General features: G+C 25.1%; 2 protein-coding genes across 3 annotated transcripts; one reads left to right on the top strand and one right to left on the bottom strand.

Moving 5' to 3' along the window:
• Positions 1–8655: 8655 nt before the first annotated feature.
• LOC113548600 (U1 small nuclear ribonucleoprotein A) lies at positions 8656–12375 on the top strand. The gene is made up of 6 exons (XM_026949559.1): positions 8656–8858; positions 9345–9431; positions 9546–9718; positions 11233–11416; positions 11941–12031; positions 12096–12375. Exons 2-6 carry the CDS (start codon positions 9365–9367, stop codon positions 12253–12255), a joined length of 675 nt encoding a protein of 224 aa, XP_026805360.1. The 5' UTR covers positions 8656–8858; positions 9345–9364; the 3' UTR covers positions 12256–12375.
• Positions 12376–12389: 14 nt separating this feature from the next.
• Positions 12390–16064, bottom strand: LOC113548598 (leukocyte elastase inhibitor-like). 2 transcript variants are annotated; one of them, XM_026949557.1, is made up of 7 exons: positions 15875–16064; positions 15069–15530; positions 14784–15004; positions 14494–14718; positions 13176–13316; positions 12775–13111; positions 12393–12704 (listed from the first exon to the last, which is right to left on the bottom strand). In XM_026949557.1, exons 2-7 carry the CDS (start codon positions 15528–15530, stop codon positions 12393–12395), a joined length of 1698 nt encoding a protein of 565 aa, XP_026805358.1. In that variant the 5' UTR covers positions 15875–16064. The 2 variants fall into 2 exon arrangements, with proteins under 2 accessions (XP_026805359.1, XP_026805358.1); XM_026949558.1 differs by lacking the exon at positions 15875–16064 and having other exon boundaries at positions 12390–12704.
• Between the last annotated feature and the right edge of the window lie 7431 nt (positions 16065–23495).

The following is a 23495-nucleotide window of genomic DNA, read 5'->3' as shown; positions in this document are numbered from 1 at the left end:
TATTATTTTCATACATCTAGATTCTGTAGTCTAGTAGTCTACTAAAACTCTTCATACACTATTTTATAGTGTATAGTTATAAACTTTTTATTCATAACTGTAAAATACCACAATTTAAAAACATATAGCTAGGTAAATCTATATTATAATATATAAATATATACAGAATTATTGGGCAAAATATTATCTAGATAATTATTCGAATGATTTTTTTTTATAATTTTTAAATAAAAATGTAATTGAATCATTTTCAAACATAATGCCAATACAAAATACAATTAATAAATTCAAATTCTTTACTGTCTAATTTCTTCTTTAAATAATTCTATATTTGTTTCATTTATTAGTATTTTTCTATTTATTTCAAATAAAAAAAGATTTACAAACGTGAACTTAAAATACAGTGCTAACTATTGTTTTTTAATAAGTAAATATTTTAATTAATAAAATACCAACCATATGTTAACTAAAAAAAAATTACTGAAAATTATTCGAATAACTACTATGTTTAATAATTATTATACATATATAAATGCATAAAAAATGTTGAAGTTTGATTAATACATTTGAAGTTTGGATTATATAATTATAATTCTTAATACTAGTTATAAATGGGATGGATAAAATATTTAATTTATTATTTTACAGGCTGCAATATTAATATATATTATTATATAATATAGGTAACTAAATTATTGAGACTAGTAGACTGCTCTAAGTTTGAGCGTAAATTAGTAACTTGGTGTAAGTATAAAATTAAAATATTCAATTTTAAATAAAACTAAAGATTTGGGCCACCATGTAATATAAACAAATAATGGAAAATATGTCTCTAGAAAAAATGTACTGAAGTGTCAGTAACAGTGTACAAATCTCATGTAAAAAAAAACTTAATATTCACTCTATATAATATAATAATTAGTAAGTTTTGTGTAGAAAACAAGTAAATACAATGATTAAGTTTAATTGCACTAATAAAATGTCTTGGTATATAGGAGTGTAGTCAGTCAGAGGAATTATAAATCATAATATTTTATTGTGAAGTAAAAGGTTAAAATATTTTATATTTTTATTGATGATATATTAATATTAAGTATACACATATAGATATAATACATTTTAATTTTTAAAATTCAATAAAGTCAACATTATAATAACTTATAAAATAATACACAAAACCATCATAGAAAATTGTTTAAATATTTTTATAGAATTATTAACTACAGCTGGAAATATTTAGTAACACTGCACTACACGTCTACACACACATAATATTTTTATAAATATTACATTATTTTATTTTCGAAAATTTTCCCTAAGAATATTTTTCCAGCACTTTTCTGTTTATCATTAATATACACACATTATTAACATAACTAACTTATTAATTATTTTAAGATATAATAACTGCAGTAGTTTGCATTGGCGTATTTCAGAATATAGTTTTTACTCGTAGAGTTGTAGACTTATCGTACAATACATGGTATTATATTGTACCTACCTATAAATGTGACTAATGACTATGCCTCCTCATAACACATTGACGCTTTATTTTTTATTAACTTAATATAATATTTAGATATATTTTATAAATATGTTTATATATATTAAATATATAATAACAATAAATATGTAAACCTATTATTTCATTTTCACTTGCCAATTGGCAGTGTTACAAAATAATAAGGTAGGCATTATAAATTGTCAAAATGTGTTATACATTAAGTTCACGAGGTCGTGTGGACATTCAAAATAATTGGCAAATACGTTGTGTTTATTGACTATAATTTTATTTTTATAATGTTGATGGTAAACTGTGTAGTATACAGTATAGTATTGTACATGCTGTTGTATGCTGAATAGTAGAGATGGTGAGTATGTCACTATAATGGTTGTGTTAAATTTGAATGCAATGACAGGTATTATTGTATACGAAAAACGATTCTGAACAGAGATGATTTGTCAGTCTAGGATAATTAGTAGGATATAATATTATACTATTACCTATATTTAAATCGTAATATATCGTTATTTTACTCGATTTCGTAAAAAAATTAATTTCATTTGAAGAAAGATTAATTGAGAACCTTGTATTGAGATTTTTATACACCGTATGTATAAATTACAAAATGTTACGAATTTTTAAATTCAAAATTCCTTGAAAATTTTCTCGATTTTGACATATTTCGTAAATATTTGAACTTTAAACGCTTATCAACAACAATTGTAATTAACGATTTTTGATTTTTTTTTTTTACTTCGATAAGAACAATTTATGATAAACCTTATATTAAATTTTAAAGACTTTTTGGAAAGCCAAATTTTTTTTTATCGGCATTTTAGGAAAAAAAAATTAGAAAAATCAAAAATGTCAATGGTTTATAAATAGTTTAAAAAACTTCTAAATATTTTGAAAATTTAATCATAAATATATAACACATAATATAAACATTTTGTGAAAATGTCGAGTATTTACAATGATTTGTTTTTGAGTTATAGCAAAATCAAAAAATCGATTTTGTCGAAAAATGGTTATGCGTAAAAGTTCCCGTTTTCCGTTACTTTTTCGGAGTTCTTCCTGACGCTTTTGAAAACTACTAGAAATTTTTTACTTTTGACCCCCCCCCCCTTCAAGTATCAATTAGATTCAATTTCCTTTTCAAATAGGGGCTTAAGTCAAAAATCAAAGTACTATTAGTAATTACTACTTCAAAACGTGACGACAGACACAAAAAAAAATTGAAAAAAACACACATTAACACATAACGTTATATAAATTAAAATTCTCGAAAAACTGGGAAAATCGTATATATTGATATACCTATAGTAATTACTAATTAAAGTAGTTATCGTGTGTTACAATTTTATTTAACAGGCCAAATTAATGAAAGTGTTAAAATACTTAAAATTGAATTTAAAGATAAAATAATGTAAATGACAATGATCATACGAAAAACGATTCTGATCGAAGATGACCATCATACTATATTATTATAAGTAGATATTTATTTTTATTATGTATTTATGTTGCTATTAGTTATAATATGATTTGGTTGAATTAATTGTTGATAAAAACATTACATTTAATATATTATTATAACAATTAGCAATTATTAAAAATTTTGTGTCAACTGTCAATACTGACTTACTATAACCGTGTGTGAATAAATTCGTGATAAACAGGTGTATATATAAAAAAGCAATAATTCAAAATAAATCTAAATATTTTAAAATGTCCATTGTTTATGTATAGTAAAATATAATTGTGTACGTAAAACCGTAAAAGTTTTAAGGTAATGTTAATATTTTTAAATTAGAGTAATAAAAAAAAATAACTAAAACGATTTTTTTAAATTTTAAAAATTTTAGGTATAAATAAAAACTGCTTATATAAAAAATTATACTTTATTTTCAAGCATCAGCTATTAAAATTGAAAATATACATTCTTATAACTACAAAACAATTAAAAAATTTTTGAATTTGCGGTATTTTATCAAAGTTTTTAATTTAGATACTTAAAAATATAACCTAACCTATATATTTTAAATATTTTTAAACTTCTTTATAATTACAGTTTATGTTCCGAAATTATTAATATAGTTTTATTTAATGTTCTGAGAATTTAATACCAACTGGCAACTAGTTACTAGATGCAATTCGCGCTACCAGAAACAACTCACAATAGGTTGTATATCGAAAAAGCGTTTTTACTACTCTAAAAAGTTATGACATGGACACAAAAAAAAACATCTTTGTAAAACTAATACTTTCATCGCTGGGCTCATAATTTAAAAATGTATGTATACATTTTTCTTTTAAACATTCATTAAAATTATTAGAACGATTCAAATACCCAATCTTAAAATCTATTTACACGGCGCATATAAATGAGTATATTATGACTATGTATAAGTGTTATTTATGACAACATGAAAGACAAATTAAATGGTACCTATACGTATTGCCCAGCAATAAAACTTTTAAAATTATTTTATTCATGTTTTTAAAATTTAAGATGCATACCAGGTATGACATAATTTCAATGAATTGCATTACCGTAAATTTTGATGAGATTATTGGGAATAATTATTTCCCTCTAAATATTGGTTGTCATTCGCCCTCTTCGTTTTAACAAATAGTAGGTACTTATATTTTTTTAATTTCGTTTCAGTTAATCAGTAGATATTGAAACAATAACTATTGAAATTCAGATGAAAAAATCAAAACTATAAATTATAAATTTATAAATCACAAGCTATTGTTATAAATTGTAAATTATAATATTATAAATACTCGCATTATAAAGTTAACACAATTTTAATATTGAAAATAAAAATGTATCAACATTAATGTTATTTTGAATTATTCAAATGTAATAATAATTTTATAAAGCGGGTATCAATTTATTCTTGCAATGAGATGTCTTGACTCTTGAATCTAGATTGATATCTATTTTTTTTCATTTAAAACTTTGAGACTGGTCATGTTTCACTGTCTCTGTGTCCTTATAATATAGTTATTTGAGTAAAAATAACAAATGTGTATTTATAGGCGTGTTAGTGTAGGTGTACTATTTTGTTTTTTGCCAGATTGTTCAAGTCACTAGGTCTGAGTGACTGATTCCTTGTTATTTTATCGCATTTAGAGCTACTATATTAGAATATATTCTACAGTATACGAACACGGTGGACTGATTTTTTTTATCTACCATCTGCTTTTAAATTCTCAAATCTTATAGATATTTATTAATTTGAAAAATATTAAACTTATAATATACCTAGTTTAAATTAGAATGTAAATATTCATTTTAATAGAATATTTAAAATTCATTCATATAATTAGTATTAATTAAAAATCATATACCTGAAAAATAAAATGTTTAGTCAAAAATATAATGTAATATATTCAGTTGAATTTAATTTATCATTCATTTATAGTACATTCATAGCCTCATAAGTGTGTAGGTACTATGAGTCTGTGTATAGAATAATGCATAACTAATATAAACGTAGGAAGAAACGTCCTATAATTCGAAAATACATCAACCTAATTGAATAATTATTGTAAATTAGGGCATACTAATTCCTAGTAGTACTTATGTACCTAGGTAGTATTCATTATTCATATAACTTAATAGTTAATACCCATTAGTATCTGATGGCCGATTGCCCAACAATATTAATGATTTATAAAATATCATTCTTATAATATAGATAATTATTAATTAGTAATTATTGTGAACAATGTATTGTAGGTATATAATTTTACATTAATGTCATAGCCTTATTGATACTAATTGTGTTAACTACAGACGTACCAGTGGGCAATAAATCACCAAATTTATATTTATAGTTGGTAAAAACATGTAAAAAAATAATATTGAACAATAATACTTTGCCTTTGGTAAAATAATTAATACTAAATACCATCTCTATAATTATATTAACAATAAAAATTACATATTTTTATTTGTAAAAAATCATTTTCATAAAATTACTACTGGTATTTTACAGTATTCATTATGTTTTTAATATTTCAGTTATTAATAGGTAAACAATAAATAAATATTATCTAATATTATAGTCCATACAAGTATACAACAATACATCGATTTATAATAATACATTAATACATTATAACTTATAACTTATAAGCTATATTATAAAATATCTTATTGTTATTGCAATAATCTATATTGTGGTAAAAAAAATTTTCGAGAAAAAACTGTCGGAATAAAAGTTACGGTTTTATAAAAAAAAAATAATAGAAATAAATGATATAAGAGTTACTTTTTATAGTTTAGTAAGTTCAGTTATCAGATCACAAATATTTTTTGTTAGCTAAAATTATATTGTGATTAATAAAAGCTTATAATAATTGTAAAAATATATTCTACGATAGTTATGTATTTATGTATATACATATAAATCTATAATAATTATTTTCTGTAGCAGTAAAAAAAAAATAATTCTAGCTATAACTTTAGTATTAATCACATGAGCGTTTTTACCAAAGTCAACAGTTTTCCTATACCTATTAAAATACAAAATTATTATTTTTAGTCATGACCTCGTAGTAGATATGTAATAGTGAGACAGCAGAGACTTGAGTCCTGAAAATATTATCAATTAACAAATACTACTCATATAATGTGATACTAATAGTTGTAAATGTACACTACGTCACTACTCACTACTACCTTCCAGAAGTTTAACCGGTTGATTTTCTTCTGTCGGGGTCAATATACGCTAGCATACACATTTTTTCTCAAAATTCTACATTATGCTATCTGTTAAAATTAAAAAAATATATAAGCTTAATTGATAAATAAGATAAAATATTTACAGGAAGAATAGTAAGCACTTAGTTTGCTATATCATAAATATTATAGCAATAGTGAATAGATGATTTTACGAATAATATATCTGCACGTCTAACGAGTCACGGACTTCATTGAGAACAGAGTAGGTAGTAGTAGCATTGATTATAAATAGTATTTATAAGTGTACAATCAGTGGTAGTAGGTACTGATTATCAGACGTCATACCGTGGTTAATTACTAAAATAATATTAATGAATGTGCGTAAGTTTATTTTTATTACTGATGACGTGTTTCCGAACAATTAGGAATGTTTGGATGTTAAGTTTCAAGTACACTGTAATACAGTACACTATAGTATTATACTATTATTACTATAATATGAGTTGGTATATGACTATAGTATTATATTAGGTAGAACCAAAAAAACGTTCTATGGTAGAACGAAGGCAAATCGTTTATACGGTAATACAAACAATGCAGTATAGTATAATTAATATAACTAATGCACCTATATACATAACTACATGTGTCCAAACACCGAATTGAATTCGACATTCTTAGTGTATTAATTTAATTTCTTAAAATAATGTGTTATCTTTGTACTTGGGTGTGTGTTTGTATTCATATCACAATAATCACATAAACTCATAAATAACAATTCAATTATGTCCAAACGACACATCACACGTATGACATGTACGATGTATACATTTATATTTAATATCTATTGGCTATTATAACTTATTGTTATCCATTTAATCTCCTTTTTCTCTTTTATTCTTGCATAGGTACTTACAGTGTTATTTACTATATTTTTGCTATAGTTCGATTGCCACGTAAATATGCAAGATGCAAGATATGAATACAAGACAATTTACAAGAGTCAAGAAGACTGTGTTTAAAATTAAAATTTATAATTTATAAGTATATTCCGCATTGAACGATAACTTTATCGTTTTTATCAGCTCATCATTGTCACGAGAATTGTTGGTATTTAATGTTTATAATTAATTTCTAAAACCTATACAGGCTAATGGTTATAACCAGTGGCCGGTGGCGCCCGTGTAACAAATAAATAAATATACAAATTACAAATATATAATAAATAAATAATGCTAGTATTTTTATTTAACAGTTTAACACACACATAATAATAGTACATAATAAAATATATAATAGTATAATACATACAACATAATAGATTAATAGCAAACAACTTGTTAATTTTACCTGTGGTATTGGAAAATGGAAATATATAGGTATACACATTTTGCGAACTAATGGTCACATAGAAATTCTCAGCACTTACAGTACCATATAGAGATTGAACAATTGGGTTTGAACTGTTTGAACCATTAGCAATAATGAAATCTAAGTTGACTTTATCTAGGGGATCTGTACTATCTGTTCATGATCATAAAGATCACGACTAGCGAGTATGTTTCCTTTACAACAGAAATTACAAATATGTTTTGATAATTATTGGTTTTATGTAAAATGTGGTAAAATTAATTATTATCTATCGAGTACACTAGCTATATTTCATAAAAATATAATTAATGCGATACCTACCTAATTTTTAATTTTAGCTATAAAACTGAGCGTTATAGTGGCTATTATGGAAAGATTCTGGCCCATTGGTTGTTCTTGCTTCTGTTGATGGTTCAATTGCCCAATGCTCATACAATTGGTAGAAAAGCGGCATCAGATGATATATAGTTGTAACCTAACCTAGAACTACGTTTTTGAGCCAAAAAGTTAAAACTTATTTTTTGTTATATATTTTTTTTTTTTTTTTAACGTCTCGTAATAATTAATAATTACTACCTAATTGGTGTAGTGTACTATTATAATTTTTTTTTCGATTATACATATTACGTTATTATTAATGTTGGTAAATTTTTTGAATTAAATATTTGTGTTTACTCAGAGAAAAAAGGTAAAAGATGCACAATCGTATTGTATTTTCTCAAATATAAAAAGGTGAAAAGTGCACAATCATGTTACGCCCGGCAGCCAGGTAGGTAGTCTGGTAGTAGGTATTCAACTCAACAGAAAACGGCATGGTGTATAGCGCATACTGCATAATATGCACTTACGAAGTTATGAATTTACGATATTTACTATAAAGATACTAAACACGGTTTTATATTATAATAAGAGTAATAAGACCGTGATACTATTATACGTCATATTATGTTATGTCAATGTTTTTGTCATTAGTGGCGCCATCTAACGTCGTTCTTCAAGACTAACAAAAACCATAAGATACAATGCCAAGCGATGGCCGGACTGATTTTGATTAGCATTAGCCAACGCCGTTTTGTTTATGATGTGCGGTTTCGTTATCGTTACCAAAGTTGTGGATGTCGATTGTAGAAGCCGAACTCCAAAATTGTCATGTTTTGAGATTTATTTTTTACTGAATATTGAATTGTTTGTCCCGAAAATTAATTGTGGTGCGTTCGATTAATCAACGTTTACCGATATCTTACAACATCAGAGTAAGATTTTCGTCTGTACATAATTGATTAGGTGAGTACGTTCGAAGTTTTCATCCTCGACGACGTTGTGTCGGCGATGTGTTTTCTTTAAATATAATGTTTGAAAACACGTCATTGGATTTTCAGCGTCGAGCTTTTGCCCGTTATTATTAACTATCCTACGATATTGCAGACATCAACTCGATGAAATAATGTATTTCTATGCACTTTATTTGACTTAATATATTCCATAGATTTCTTTAATAAATCACATGCATATATAAATATAAATTTTTTTTTGTATTAAAATTCTACAGTTAAAAAAGTATTTATCACATATTAAGATACAGTAGTTAATATTAATTGTGACATTTAATTTACTATAACTTCTGTAATTAAAAATTATGCATAAATTCTGTACATTATTCTGCAATTCATAAATTAGCCAATTTTTTTTTAATGTGTAGTCAATATTAGCATCTTATTTTATTATAATTTTTGTATTAAATATTATGTTAATTAATAATATTATTTTCAGTTAATAGAAATTGTGGAAAAATGTTGGACACACGTCCAAATCATACTATATATATAAACAATTTAAACGAAAAAATAAAAAAAGATGGTAAGTTTTCTTGGAGTCAATTTACTAAGAAAAATAGTTATTTAAAATAAGTGTATTGTTCTAAAATATTCAATAATTGTTTACTATAATTTTTATATTTTTTTATTTTTAAAGACTTAAAGAAATCTTTGTACGCAATATTTTCACAATTTGGACAAATACTTGATATTGTTGCAATGAAAGGTATTAAAATGAACGGACAAGCTTTTGTTATATTCAAAGATATAACTAGTTCTACAAATGCATTACGTGCAATGCAAGGATTTCCATTTTATGATAAGCCTATGGTAAGATATATTTACTTACAGCCCGGGAAAATCATAATTTTAGCGGTCCTTAGTACACTAATGGCCCTTTATATATATATATACATAATTATTATATACTTTTGCAAACACAATTTAGCTTTTAAATTTTTAAATATTATAATTAATTTGTATAAAACAAAATAAAATAAATAACTATTTGAGATTCTATTTTTAATCTTGTTACAATAAGTTGTCAACAACCACGAACTGGCTGAACACAAGCCGGTCAGACATTTTAAAATAAACAGAAACCTGGCTTTTTATGTTTAATAATATTACATACTTATTAGATAATAATTTCAGAATAATAATATTATTAATATTATTAAATATATATTTTATACAAGCAGTGGCCCATCGGGAAATTTCCCAGTATCTTGGTTGTCCAGTCCGCCACTGGACGTATTATACGTCTATGCATTAACTGGCTTGAGTTGATAAGGATAATACTTTCAAATACTTTTAAATTACTTTAAAGTTTATTTAATATTTTGTGGTATTAATATATTTTTAAAATACATTTTTTCCTTTAATATTGTATACCATTAATTGATGGTTTTTAAATTGAAATCTACTGAAGATTGAACTATTCTAACCTACACTATATGATACGTTCTTTAAATAATCCCGTAATACAAAAAATATAAAACAAAAGTAACTAACTTAATTTTTAGGTTACATCTTGCATTTTTTGTTTTCCTAAATTACTTAACTGTATTACTATGTAAGATGTCTCTAACTTTGCTTGATCTTGTTTTTGTATTAGTCTATTGATTAGTGTATTCTTGAAAATTGATATTGTATAAATAAATAATACAAAATTTATTACATAAATAAAAAACAGCTTTAAAAAATAATTATTTTGCTATACTCTATGTCTTATATTAAAGATTTATTAATTAATTTCAATGAATGATCAAATTAACTTGGTTTTTTATGCAGTGGGCAGATTAAATTTTCAAGTGAACTTTCTGATTACTATAATTTATAAATATTTATAGTATTTTACCAGGGCCATCAATAATTTTGACATTCACTCTAGTTTACATAATCTTTTTCCAGAATAAAATTATGTGTTTAATTTTAATACATTTTATTAACAGCAGTTTTAATACATTTTTATTCTAATATTTTAATCTAGTTTTTATTTTAAACAATTTGATTAAATTATTTTTTTGCACACATTTAAGTGCATAGATATTTTTCTTCGTGTATCATAATTTATTCATTTAAATTTAATAAAATTCTTGTATTTTAATCATTTTTTTAATATTTGATATAAATTAATCAACATACCATATTCGTCAAAATTAATAATATGTTTTAAGTCCTTGAAATAGAAATCATTCTAGTCATAGTCACTTCTAAAATATGAACACTAATATAATACTAATGTACCTATAATAAACATAATCAAAAATTGAATATTTATACTACATGTGTTTGAACAATATAGTATTGGTTTGTAGAATCATTTTTATTTTATTTTTCAGCGTATACAATTTGCTAAATCAGAATCAGATATAATTGCAAAAATGAAAGGTACTTTTGTTGAGCGCCAGAAAAAACCTAAGAAGCCCAAGGATGATGAAGAAGCAAAAAAGAGACGTAAAGCAGCTAAAGAACAGGCTCGTGCTTTGGCACAACAAAATAACCCAGGAGGTGTATCTGGTGGTAGTGAGTGTTATTTATACTTTTACTTGTTTTACATTAAGAGGAAATTGTGTATATATGCATTCTTTGTCTTACTAATGCATAACATACCAAAATGTACGTCTAGTAGCTCCAATATTGTGTTGTTAGCTTAAGTATTCGAGTGAAATGACTTATTATTAAATTCACAGTTGAGAATAATATTTGTGTTGTCTTGTTTATATTTTACAGTACTTTAACTTTTAAGTAAATTATGAGCATTTTTAAATATTAATAATTGACATATTCATAACTCGCTTAAAAATTAAAATACCATTAAAACCCAACAAGAGAACTCAAATGATGTTCTTAATTTTGGGTTTGATAATAGGCCATTTAAAGTGAAATAGGATCATTTCACTCTAATATTTAAGCTAAACACAATTAGAACGGCTGATATATATATTTTGGTATATTATGTGTCAGTAAGATGGAAATGATACATGCAGATACGGCGCTTTCTTAATTTTCTTGTTATTGTATCAATACTAATTTTTGTTCTTCAACAGATGTACCTGAACAGCCACCTAACCAGATTCTTTTCTTGACCAACCTTCCTGACGAAACGACTGAGATGATGTTATCCATGCTTTTCAACCAGTATGTTTAATTCTATCGTTTTATATACAATTGAGCTTAATGTGAGCTATTTTAATTTCTATAGGTTCCCTGGATTCAAAGAAGTACGACTTGTACCAAACAGACACGACATTGCTTTTGTTGAATTTGAAAATGAACACCAATCAAATACTGCCAAGCTATCATTAAATGGTTTCAAGATTACACCTACTCATGCAATGAAAATTACATTTGCCAAAAAGTAAAATTGTTCATGAGTAATGCACTGATCATTTGTGAAATAACATTACTACATAACATATATATTATTATATTTGTATAAGTATTCAAGATTACAATAAAAAAAAAAAATTTAATATTTCAAATTATACTAATAGGTGATTTATGTTTTTTTATAAGAATTTGAATTTGGCGGTGTTATTGAATATGGTGTAGGTTTATATATAGTACTCCAAAATACTATTGTATCACTTTCTATGTGATGAATAAAAAATATAAATGGCTTGTTTACATTAAAAATAGCCTGGCCTCCTCTTGTTATAGTTACTACGGTAGCTGCCGATGCCACTGTACCAACTTCATTGACATCAATTTCAACTTGGTGTAAAATCTCACCGATGTAAGAGCCTGGATCTATAGCCATATTTGATAAATCAGCCTTTAAAGGGTCAAACATTTTGTTAATTCCTATATTCTAAAAATAAAAACAACATATGTTAGAATAAAACTATGAAAACATATAATTAAAATTATATATTGTGTACCTGTAACACTGGCCGTAGGTTAATCAAAGACTTAAGAGTCATTTTAGGCACAAAGTATGTGAATTCTGCAATCTTTGTATCTTTGGTTATGTTTTTTAATACTTTCCCATTCATTTTGGCAGTTAAACTTCTTAAACTAACATTTGTGTCAGGAAGCACAAAATATGTTATAAATTGATTGCCTTTGTATGGTAGTCCAATGGCTTTAAATTCTAATTCTTCATTTTTATGAAACAATACTTCACTGCTACCTACCATCATTGGAACGTAAATGCAACCTTTGTTTTGATTAGATGACTTTTTATCACCAGTATATGATCCATTACAAAATGGTTTTCTAAAATAAAAATAATATTTATAATAGTTATTATTTTAAAATATATTTTAATAGTTAAACTTACATTCTGGTGTAATTGACAAAAAACGGATTTTCCCATTCACCTGTGAAGTATAATGCACTTGCAATAATAGTTTTGGTATCCGCTGGAGGAGTGTCAGGCATAATATCATTGATTTTTCCATGTGTCTGATTAGATATCCATCTATTTAAAAAAAAAAACTTGTTATTAATCATAATTCATAATAAATTTTAAAATATTAATTATATTTTTAGTATAGAATATAGATTTAAAAAAAAGTTGACTGAAATTTTAGTTAACTTATTTTAACAATCGTTGTGCTAAAATTTAACAGTACTCATAACATAGTTTTAATACATATCATTAAAAAAAAAATAAATTTTATTAAACCTAATATATTATTCTTGAGTAATTTTTCATCACTTAATAAATGTTTTTATGTAATACTATAAATGATTTAGTTTAATGAATCATTTTATTACTATAATTAAATAATATATAATTATAATGAAATAATTAGTCTTCCCTATTATAAAATATAATGATGGTAATTTGTAGTACTGAGAAAAAAATATCATTAAAATTTATAAAAACTATATTTATTTAATAATTTAAAATTGATAAATTTCAATAAGTAAAAATTGATTAAATTTATTTGTACTAAAGGGATTAGATGATGTTATTGTGATGTAGAAATAAATAAAATTAGATTATAAAAACTAGTTTTCAAAATTAATTATAATCTATGATTAATCTTGTTTATCTTTATTTGTATTAGTTATAAAATATATTTTTAATTATTATATTATACTGACCCATATAGGTAGTAAAATATTGAATAAATATATATTTAATGAAATTCATGAATTTCTAGTTATAGTCTATAGATAAAATTCTCGTAAACTTAAATCATCAGTTAATCATCTACCTAGTTTTTTTTTTTGCAACTGTAGGAATTATTATATCCTTGTGAATTATTTAGTATAGTTTATGTATTAGCTATAAAATATTTTGTCTTTAAATTACAAATTGATCAATTACTTAAATTTAATGAAAAAATAATCATTTACTTAATTAAAAGCTTTATCATTATAAAGTTACATTGTAAAAATCTAAAATAAATGTATATATTTATAATAATGATTTTTAGAAATGTAATGTATAGAAACAGAAAAAAATAGCTGAACATAAACCAGACATATCAGATTACATAAAATATGTATCAGTTAAAATAAATATTTGATAATTTAAAAACAACAATCATAATTAAAACTGAAATGTATAAATAAAAATGAACTACCTATTTAAAACTTCATGATTTACTATATTTAATATTATATGGTTTGTAATTAATACGCACTGGTTGATAATCTGTTTTGCTTTTTCTCCATCTGATTTGAAATTAACTGTAATCAATTTGCTAGTTAAATATTCTTCAGCTGCTTTTATATAACTTTTTGTAATATTATATCCATTTTGTACAAAAACTGCTTTTGCTAGATTAACTTCGGAGCCCAATTTTTCACCAGAGTTGGCTTGAAAATAATTTAATAGCATTCCCAAATTCTTAAAATTTTGGCTATTGCTATGAATATATAAAATATATTTTTAGAATATAATTATTATAAAATAAAATGTACAAACTCTTACTTATCAGCTAAATGGTTTGTTGTGTTCTCATCATAACCAAATAATTTACCAACTTCAGTTTTAGTTTCACCATTAGCTCCTAAAAGGACAAGTGACATAGCAGCCGCCATACATATTGGTGATATAACTATATTATTGTCACGATTAGAGCCGTATGATCGCAAACTATCAATTGATCTGTCAATATTCAATGTTGCATCAAATAAACCTAGTGACAATACCTGAAAATTTAAAAATAAAATTTACCAACAAATTCAATATAAAATTATAGATAAAATTATTTACTTCTCCTTCTGCATTATTTGAAGTTGAGTTGTTTTGTATGTGTGGATGAACTGTTTCATTATTCATAGTTTCAGTTTCATTCATATTTAGTGATTCATTCATAGTTGTATTTATCTTCATAGGTTTAGTTTCATTAATAGTTTTATTTAGGAACATAGCGCTCATAGGTTTAGTTTCATTACTAATTTTATTTGAGAAAATAAAACTCATAGGTCTAGTTTCATTAATAATTTTATCTGTGAACATAGAACTCATAGGTCTAGTTTCATTAACAATTTTATCTGTGAACATAAGACTCATAGGTCTAATTTCATTCTTAGTTCCATTTTCATTTACAGATAGGGTCTCATTAGTCTTCACCATAGGTTCCAAAAATATAATTTTATTATTGCCATTATTGCCATCCACTATTGACAACAGAATGTAAATATTTAAACTTAACAACAACATTTTTGACCACATCTAAATAAATAAAAAAAATATATGTAGTTTTTATAGATAAATTACTCACACAAAAAAAAAATAGTACATTGTGTTCAAACTAAACAGTCATTTATAAGAAAGACCATTTAATTTTAAATTACATAATATTATATTACCTTTTTTTAAATAAACAATTATATGTATTGTGTAAGTGTATATTAAAATATAATATAAAATATATCATATATACATAAAAAAAATAAAAAAAACAATCCTATTTCATACACAGGTACCGGGGTTCACCAATTAGAATATTATAAATATTGACGATGATAATAATTATTATTATTTTAATACTATAACATTAAAAATTTTAAATATACCTCTGCAGTAGGTCCGACGGGGTAGTATCCTATGTAGAGAATGTGGAGTTCACGTACTTCGCCGTGAATTCATTAAGTATAACTGATCGATTCTCAATTCAATATTTAATAATAATAATATAATACTCGTACGTTAAAGTAGTATAAATGATAATAATGGTCAAGGTCTGACTTGTGTGAGTGTGCTTATAGTATTTATGTATGTGCGGAGTGGTGGGGCCGTGGCGTGCAGGAGCGTATGTATATGTACGTTGGTACAGCGGTTCGTACAGGAATGATTCGTTTTGTTTTTGTCTTCCTGTAATTATACATTATATCAAATGAATATATATGTATTTATATTTTGTATACACATATCGGTGATGTTGGCCGTCGGGGCGCTCTCAACAAAAAAACTCGTTTTTGCACGTTGTAAATTGTACTCCATTTTACTGTTCCATTTCATGTATATTCGACGCGTAATAATATTATTCCTATACTTAATATTATATTATACATACATATAACTCGCTCCGGCGAGCAGTTTAGTCTCTTTTTTTTTCTGAACTTGATAAATAATCACTAACGTCGTGTAGGTATGTACCCACTATAAATATAAATATCGTGAATTCTGATGTAGAAATGCGCGAGGGGGAGCTAAACAATTATTGATGTTACATTATTAGGAAACATTTACAAACAGCGTACCAGTGTCTCAGTATCTGCAGTAAGAAATATAATTTACGCAACGTGTATTAAACACGTCGTAGATATAATAATAAAACATAAACCCATTTCTACATATTTTGAAGTATTAGCAGATGAGCGAACAATGAACAATATTCATGCACACTGTTGTATTGTTGGACATTTTAATCATCATATTATTATTGTTGGCCCGTCGTTTCCGTGTATATAAATCTTTTACATCGACGTCGCGATATCGTATAAAATCGCATGCATTTTTAAACGTTTAGATTTAGAACATTAGAACAATACCAACTATTGGTTAAAAATACTAATCACCGACATTTTACCAACCACTTGTCAAACAGTGATTGTTTTTTTTTTGTGTAGGTATGTGTAATACCTCCTACGCGTTATTATAAAATAATTAAGGTACCTATTGCAAATGATCACGAAAAACTTGTGAGAGCGAAAAAACAAGATTTTTTGCATATTTTCATCAATAGCCAGTTAGCTATACCTGCGTAATAATCTATATACGTATAGGAGACCGCTCCTATTCACTCATCAACGCTCAGACCTAGTCACTAAGAAAGGATTTTTCAAAATTCGACCTCTAAGGGGGTAAAAGGGGGGTTTTTATACAGCTTTAGGTCTATAATAATATGTATTTTTTAATTGTTTAATAATGGTTTGTTGTATTTTGTTACAGTACATTCGTACAACACGTATTTATTCGAATACACTTTGAAAACCGTTTAATCGACGTGAGCTTCACACATTATTAACGCGTCTAATACAGGGGTAACGCCGTGACGGAACAGCTATAGTATAATATAAATATGTGATAGGTGTCTACCAGGCATCCACTATTTTATTAAGGGTGGACAGTGGTGGCAACAAAAATTGCAGTCACAGTCCACCGAAGGTGTAAAATGAAAGCCTACCTGTCACTTTATTTTCAATTTGCCCTCCATTCTAGAAAACTTACTAAAAACAAAAATATATAGTATATTTAAGTATGTAGCAATCAAAATATCAATTGATCGCCAAAAGATAAAAGTACAATGAATTGTGGCATTGTACATAAACTATGTCTTAATGACTATATACATATTAAATATTTTGTGTAATAAGTAGGTATTTACTGTTTTACCTTTACCAACTACAGTTTAATTCTCACTACTTACTACTTTTGAAGATAGTAGTTATACGCAAGTACCTATCTACACAAGTCGACCTATCGATATTAATTTATTATAATTTATAATTATAAACATACTTATTACATAGATTAATGATTATAGTTTTAATATAGATAGGTATCTAATATATATTTTATTATCGTGCACGTTATATTATTAAAGTAAAATTATATACAGGTAATATATATATATATATACAAAAGTAGCCTACGGCGGCGTCCATGTAGAGTGCAAAATAGTGCAATTGCACTAGTTTCACATTGGTGATGGGTCCCGGGGCCTAAATAAAAAAATTTGGTTATGGACTTGCAATATTTTTAAATTTATTTAAGGAAAACATGAGAAGTTTAAAAGTGTTAACGCGTTATGCATTATAGATAACAAATTGTAGCATTAAAAATATATATATTTAATATAACATATTTGAATTAAGTATCAAAAAATAAATTTTGAGCTTAGAGGCTCTATAATACTATAACTGCACTGGTTTATGGAAAACCTGTGGGCGCCACTGGCAGCTTGAACATTTTTACCAGGGAAACAAAATATTTCTATTGCACCATTCACACACATCTAAACTTTTTATTAGCTCAGTAACATAATTATGGGAGAGAGAGTTGTCTCTCACATAACATGACATGGTTTTATTACAAATTTATTCCACTGAAAATCCTTATTATGCTTCAATAAAAATAATTTGTCATAATTAAATAAACAATGAAATGAAAAAATAAATTTAAATAATAATAGATAATTGTGTACTTGTATTATGTGTACCTTATAACTATTAACATTGAGTATTCATAATGTTAATGTATGTATATATTTTTTAGAGTTTGAGTGGAGTGAAACAGCAATGAATGTATGATTTTATAATCATATGTACTCTAGTGTTTTTTTTTGGGTATTCATGTTTTATAGTATGAAAAATGCATTGATTTTAAATTTTAATATCTTTTCCTGTAAAAAAGTGAAACTAGTTAAGCTAGAAAAATTACAAATTCCTAATATTTTCAAAGCAATCGAAAAAAACAAAAAGAATCAGTAAAAACGGAACATTTTACGCAAAACTAAAGTGTTTTACAAGATCGATTTTCTTATTTTGATACATTTTTGCAGTCACATACCTAAATTGTTATATTAGCATTTTCTATAAAATTTTCAAAATATTTAATTCTTTTTATGCTATTTATAGATATTTGAAATTTTAGATTTTATGATTTTCTTTTCTTTAAATATTATCCATACAATTTTCATTCAGTTAAAACGCTTAAAAATCTAATGGATGATTCAACATAACTCATAAGTCATAAGTTGCTATTTAAAAATATTAAAGTTGTAGGTATACAGTTTTAGAGTTGGTACTTAGAATAATAAAAAACAAATTAATAAATAAATACCCCCAATTTATTTTATAGACATTTTAAGTTCAAATAATTTTTTTGAGGATTTGTAACGCTTATATTATTTTATACACAATGAAATTTTCAAAACAATTCAATAAATATTGTGCGAATGGTTTTGCGTAAAAATGTCCATTTTACATTATTCTTTTACAATGGAAAGTAATAACCATGAAAAGTATATTAACTTCCCTCTTCAGACACATACATAAGTGATAGCTGATAGTCAGAAAACTTTAATGTTTAGAAAATTTACGGGACGAATTGTTTATAACCTTTTGACGAGCATTTAGGTACGTTTAAAAAATGTAGACACGAGGGTCGAGGAGTATTTGACATAAATTTATACGTTTTCAAAGCCACCGATGTTTTTTTTTCTTTATTTTATAAGGTTTATCTTCAAAACTCACGTATATATTATACATTTAAGATGTATTTGCATTTCTATCGTTAAAAATATGGTAATAAAAATGATACGTTTTTACATACGTCATTGCTTCAAAGTTTATAATTTTTATTTCGGTTTACATTCCTTATCCGCTTTCTGAGCAGCGCCTGCAGTGTATTATATATTAATATATTTCAATATTTGTATTGTTCGTCCAAAAAAGTATTAGCATAACTGTGTGTATGCAGTAATAGTGTTATCATCATACATAATTACCTGTTTTTCCATAAATATATATTATACCTTTGAGCCTTGAGGGCTATACAATATATTGTATATTTTGGTGCAATTCCCAATCTTTAAAATTTTTTTAATACTTATATATTAGTCTTATGTGTATTTCTATCTCTCACCTATTCTAATTTCTATGTAACAATTAGCCAACTGACGTCAAGACGCCAAATAAAACTGCTTAAATTAGCCCGCAGTGCACAGATATTATATAAATATATATATTACCTAGCTATGTACCTTAAACATATAATTATTTGAATAGAACTACACCACTGACCACTATACTATTATTAGTTCACAGGTGTTAAGTATACGTTATTTATTAACATCTTTCTAAATATTATTATTAAGTATTTTGATCAACTATAAATATCGTATGATTATAGGTTTATCTACACTCTACAGTCTACACACTCTGTTGTGAAAATTAATATACTATAAATATGTGTTTGTGTGCACTCTATTATTTACGGACTATTTGTTATTTTTTAAAAACCAAGGTCAAATCTGAGCCCAGGCCTGAGAAGTCTCCCAGATGTTTAGAAATGTATACATTAATTGTATTCTTTTAGACTTATTTTACAAGGGTGCGAACGTAACAATTTATAAGAGGTTAAATATAGGGAATTTTGACGAAAAATTAAAAAAAAAAACAAAAATTCAATAATTTAAAAAAATTTCATGTTACGTTGCGTTATAATTTTTTTATATAATACTTTTTTCTAATTTTTCTAATCAGAAGTTCTGTAAATTATTTTTATTCGATTCGTAGTCCTTCCTAAGACAAGTCAATACGGAATGTATTGAAAAAAACACGTTTAGGTACTTAAAATATTTAGATAACTTATATCTATATATAGCTATACCTAAGTTAATTATAAGTATGGTATTTTTTTTTAACTCTTAAATCGATTATGTAATATAATATATATTTAAAAAATGCAAATTATACTTCCTAATGTTTAAACGCGTATATAAGATATAAATATAATGATGGCATATAATATAATATATTAGTATTTAGTACCATATTGTATTCATTAGAAGTCCGCAGTTACATTAAATTAAAGCTTTTGAATTTACTTTACTGAACAAAATAAGTTTCTGCTATGTACATTTAATAGATAATAAAAGAGAATATAAATGTTTAAAGTATAAGTATGAATTGATTGGTAAAATTATTGCTTTCTCGAAATTTTAATCGACTAATATTATTATCAAAATAAAAATTAAATTGCATTAGTCATCACTCATTACATATTTACGTTGGCAGTCACTAGTCACTGTTTATTTGTATACCAATACTCATACCCAAATAATTTAATATCTGTTAACAATTGTATTCCTTGTATATGTACATGTATATTATAAAATACAGATAACCTATGATTTGAATTTTTAAAAGTGCTGTAAAATGGTTCGATTATATACTATAAAGTGCAATTATGTAATAAAAACAATTTTTAATACATTTTATAACCTAATATTAATACAATTTATAAGGTAAAATATTTTACTAAAAAGGAGCAAACAAATTAAAACCATCAATGACTTTTTAAACTATTTCATTTACCGTACCTATGTTATATTTATTATTTACTGCGTGAATCTATTTATAAACAGCACATTTCATACGCATAGTATTTAAAAATGCTGTTCTCGATTTCTACAAATATTTACTTAAAACTATTTTCTCTTATTAACATAACTTAAATCCACGTTAATATAACGTGGATTCAAATTTTTAAATGTCCCTAATGTATTATGATGATTACTTTTATGTGCTTGTAACCAGATTTCGCGCGTCTAAGCAATTAACTACAAAATAATTTGTATAAATATTTACTGATTCTATCGGCGAGATCTAAGATATATTATAAGTGATTTTAGCGATCATTGATAATACATGTATAATATCCGTGAAGGTATTAAAAAAGACTTTTACATACTCACAACAAGTGTAAGACTGTATGACTATCATATTATTTTACCGTTTACTGAAGGTGTGGGGAAAGTGAATTTGATTCAACGGAAACTCTGATTTACTTCCAATAAGTCGAAAGTGGTGTTGGGGTGTTTAGATACTAGAAGTCAATAATTTGTAGGGAAAGTCGATAACTGGCTAGCAATTTACAAACTACCTTACTAAGCTAATTTTAGTTTTTACTATATGTACTATTTAATCTATAAATCTAAATTTACAAATTTATTATATAATAAGTAAATATATATATATTAATCGGTCATCTATACTATTTTCCTTGTGGTCCTAGACAATCATCATGATAAATAAAAATAAAAATAAAAATCATGATGAAGTAAATTGAATAAATTATTGATCACAAATAGTAATACAGTCTAAATTGTGAATATCGATAGGATTTAACTACAATAATATTATCATTATGAATATTTCGTTTATCGTTGCTATAACTATTTTGAATACTATTACTTACTGGCTACTATCTGGCGTATTACGATGTCATATATATAGCAAATAATGTATGCTCTTTTTTTCTCATTCATACGTTTATAACATATAAAATATTTAAATATTATTATTATTGTTTATTTCTTCGAAAATATAATATATGTATAATTATTATAATTTAAGTATCTGTAGCGGTAAAGGTCAAGTTGTCTAAACGAAATAAAGATCAATTAAAAAGAAAAACAACTAAATATTAAACCTCAATATTGTGTCACATAATTACATCAATCATTAAAATATTCTAAAAATATTTAAAATTATATTTACCTATAATTATATGCATAATAAAAGCAGATACTAAATGTACTGTGGGTATTCATGCATAATATAATATTTATTGTTAAAACCCAAGAACCTGGTTAAATATTTAAAATACTAATTATTATCAGTTAGTTATATTTATTTATTTTTAGATTTTACTAAAATATCACTGAGCGACTGAACAGTAATTTGGAGTAAATATACATCTTGTATAAAATTTAAAAATCACATGCAAATGTGTATTAAAGCCTGACAGTTTACGGTTTGATTTGTGTAATACGAATATATAATTTGTAGTCTTGTAGAAATTATATTCTATAAAAAATTATATAAATTATTTATAATTGACTGATGATCTAAATGATAACTTAACCTTGTGCTATTTTTTTCTTTTGACATTTGCCATGATAAGTCTTTGAAAATCACCACAAAACTCAATGTCACATTGTAACCGAATAAATAAAACTAAGTAATTAGAATCTGATGTTGTCGTTGAAAATTATTATGATTTCTTATTTTTTAAATAATTTTACCATATTATAATAATAAATACCTATTTAATTAAAATATACCAGAGTATAATTTCAGGAAATACTTTTTGAATATAAAATAATACATTAAAATAATTATATCCTTCAGGGCTCACAACAAATTTCACATAGGAACGTTTCGTACATAAAATGTATATATAGTGAATATAATTGAGCCTGCTATAGTGTCATGATACTTTAATACTTATATACCTGCTAATATCTAAAGAAAAAAGAAAATTGAAAATTTTACAAAAAAAAATTTTAAGTATCTACCTAATAAAAGTGTGTTAACTATTAAGCGAATAATTTGAACGGAAGGATAAAAATTATGAACGTGAACTTAGGAGTATACTTAATTTATACCTACTTACTTAAATAAT

The sequence above is a fragment of the Rhopalosiphum maidis genome, chromosome 1 (assembly GCF_003676215.2).
Source record: "Rhopalosiphum maidis isolate BTI-1 chromosome 1, ASM367621v3, whole genome shotgun sequence".
NCBI lineage: Eukaryota > Metazoa > Arthropoda > Insecta > Hemiptera > Aphididae > Rhopalosiphum > Rhopalosiphum maidis.
This window is presented reverse-complemented; position numbering and strand designations above follow the sequence as displayed.

Excerpts from the sequence above, each read along its gene's own strand:
- LOC113548600 (XM_026949559.1), top strand. The coding sequence starts at position 9,365 with ATGTTGGACACACGTCCAAATCATACTATATATATAAACAATTTAAAC. Across the intron at positions 11,417-11,940 it reads AGGAGGTGTATCTGGTGGTA|ATGTACCTGAACAGCCACCT; the intron begins GTGAGTGTTATT and ends GTTCTTCAACAG. Across the intron at positions 12,032-12,095 it reads TTATCCATGCTTTTCAACCA|GTTCCCTGGATTCAAAGAAG; the intron begins GTATGTTTAATT and ends TAATTTCTATAG.
- LOC113548598 (XM_026949557.1), bottom strand. The coding sequence starts at position 15,530 with ATGTGGTCAAAAATGTTGTTGTTAAGTTTAAATATTTACATTCTGTTG. Across the intron at positions 15,005-15,068 it reads CAAATAATGCAGAAGGAGAA|GTATTGTCACTAGGTTTATT; the intron begins GTAAATAATTTT and ends TTAAATTTTCAG. Across the intron at positions 12,705-12,774 it reads ACCTACGGCCAGTGTTACAG|AATATAGGAATTAACAAAAT; the intron begins GTACACAATATA and ends TTTTATTTTTAG.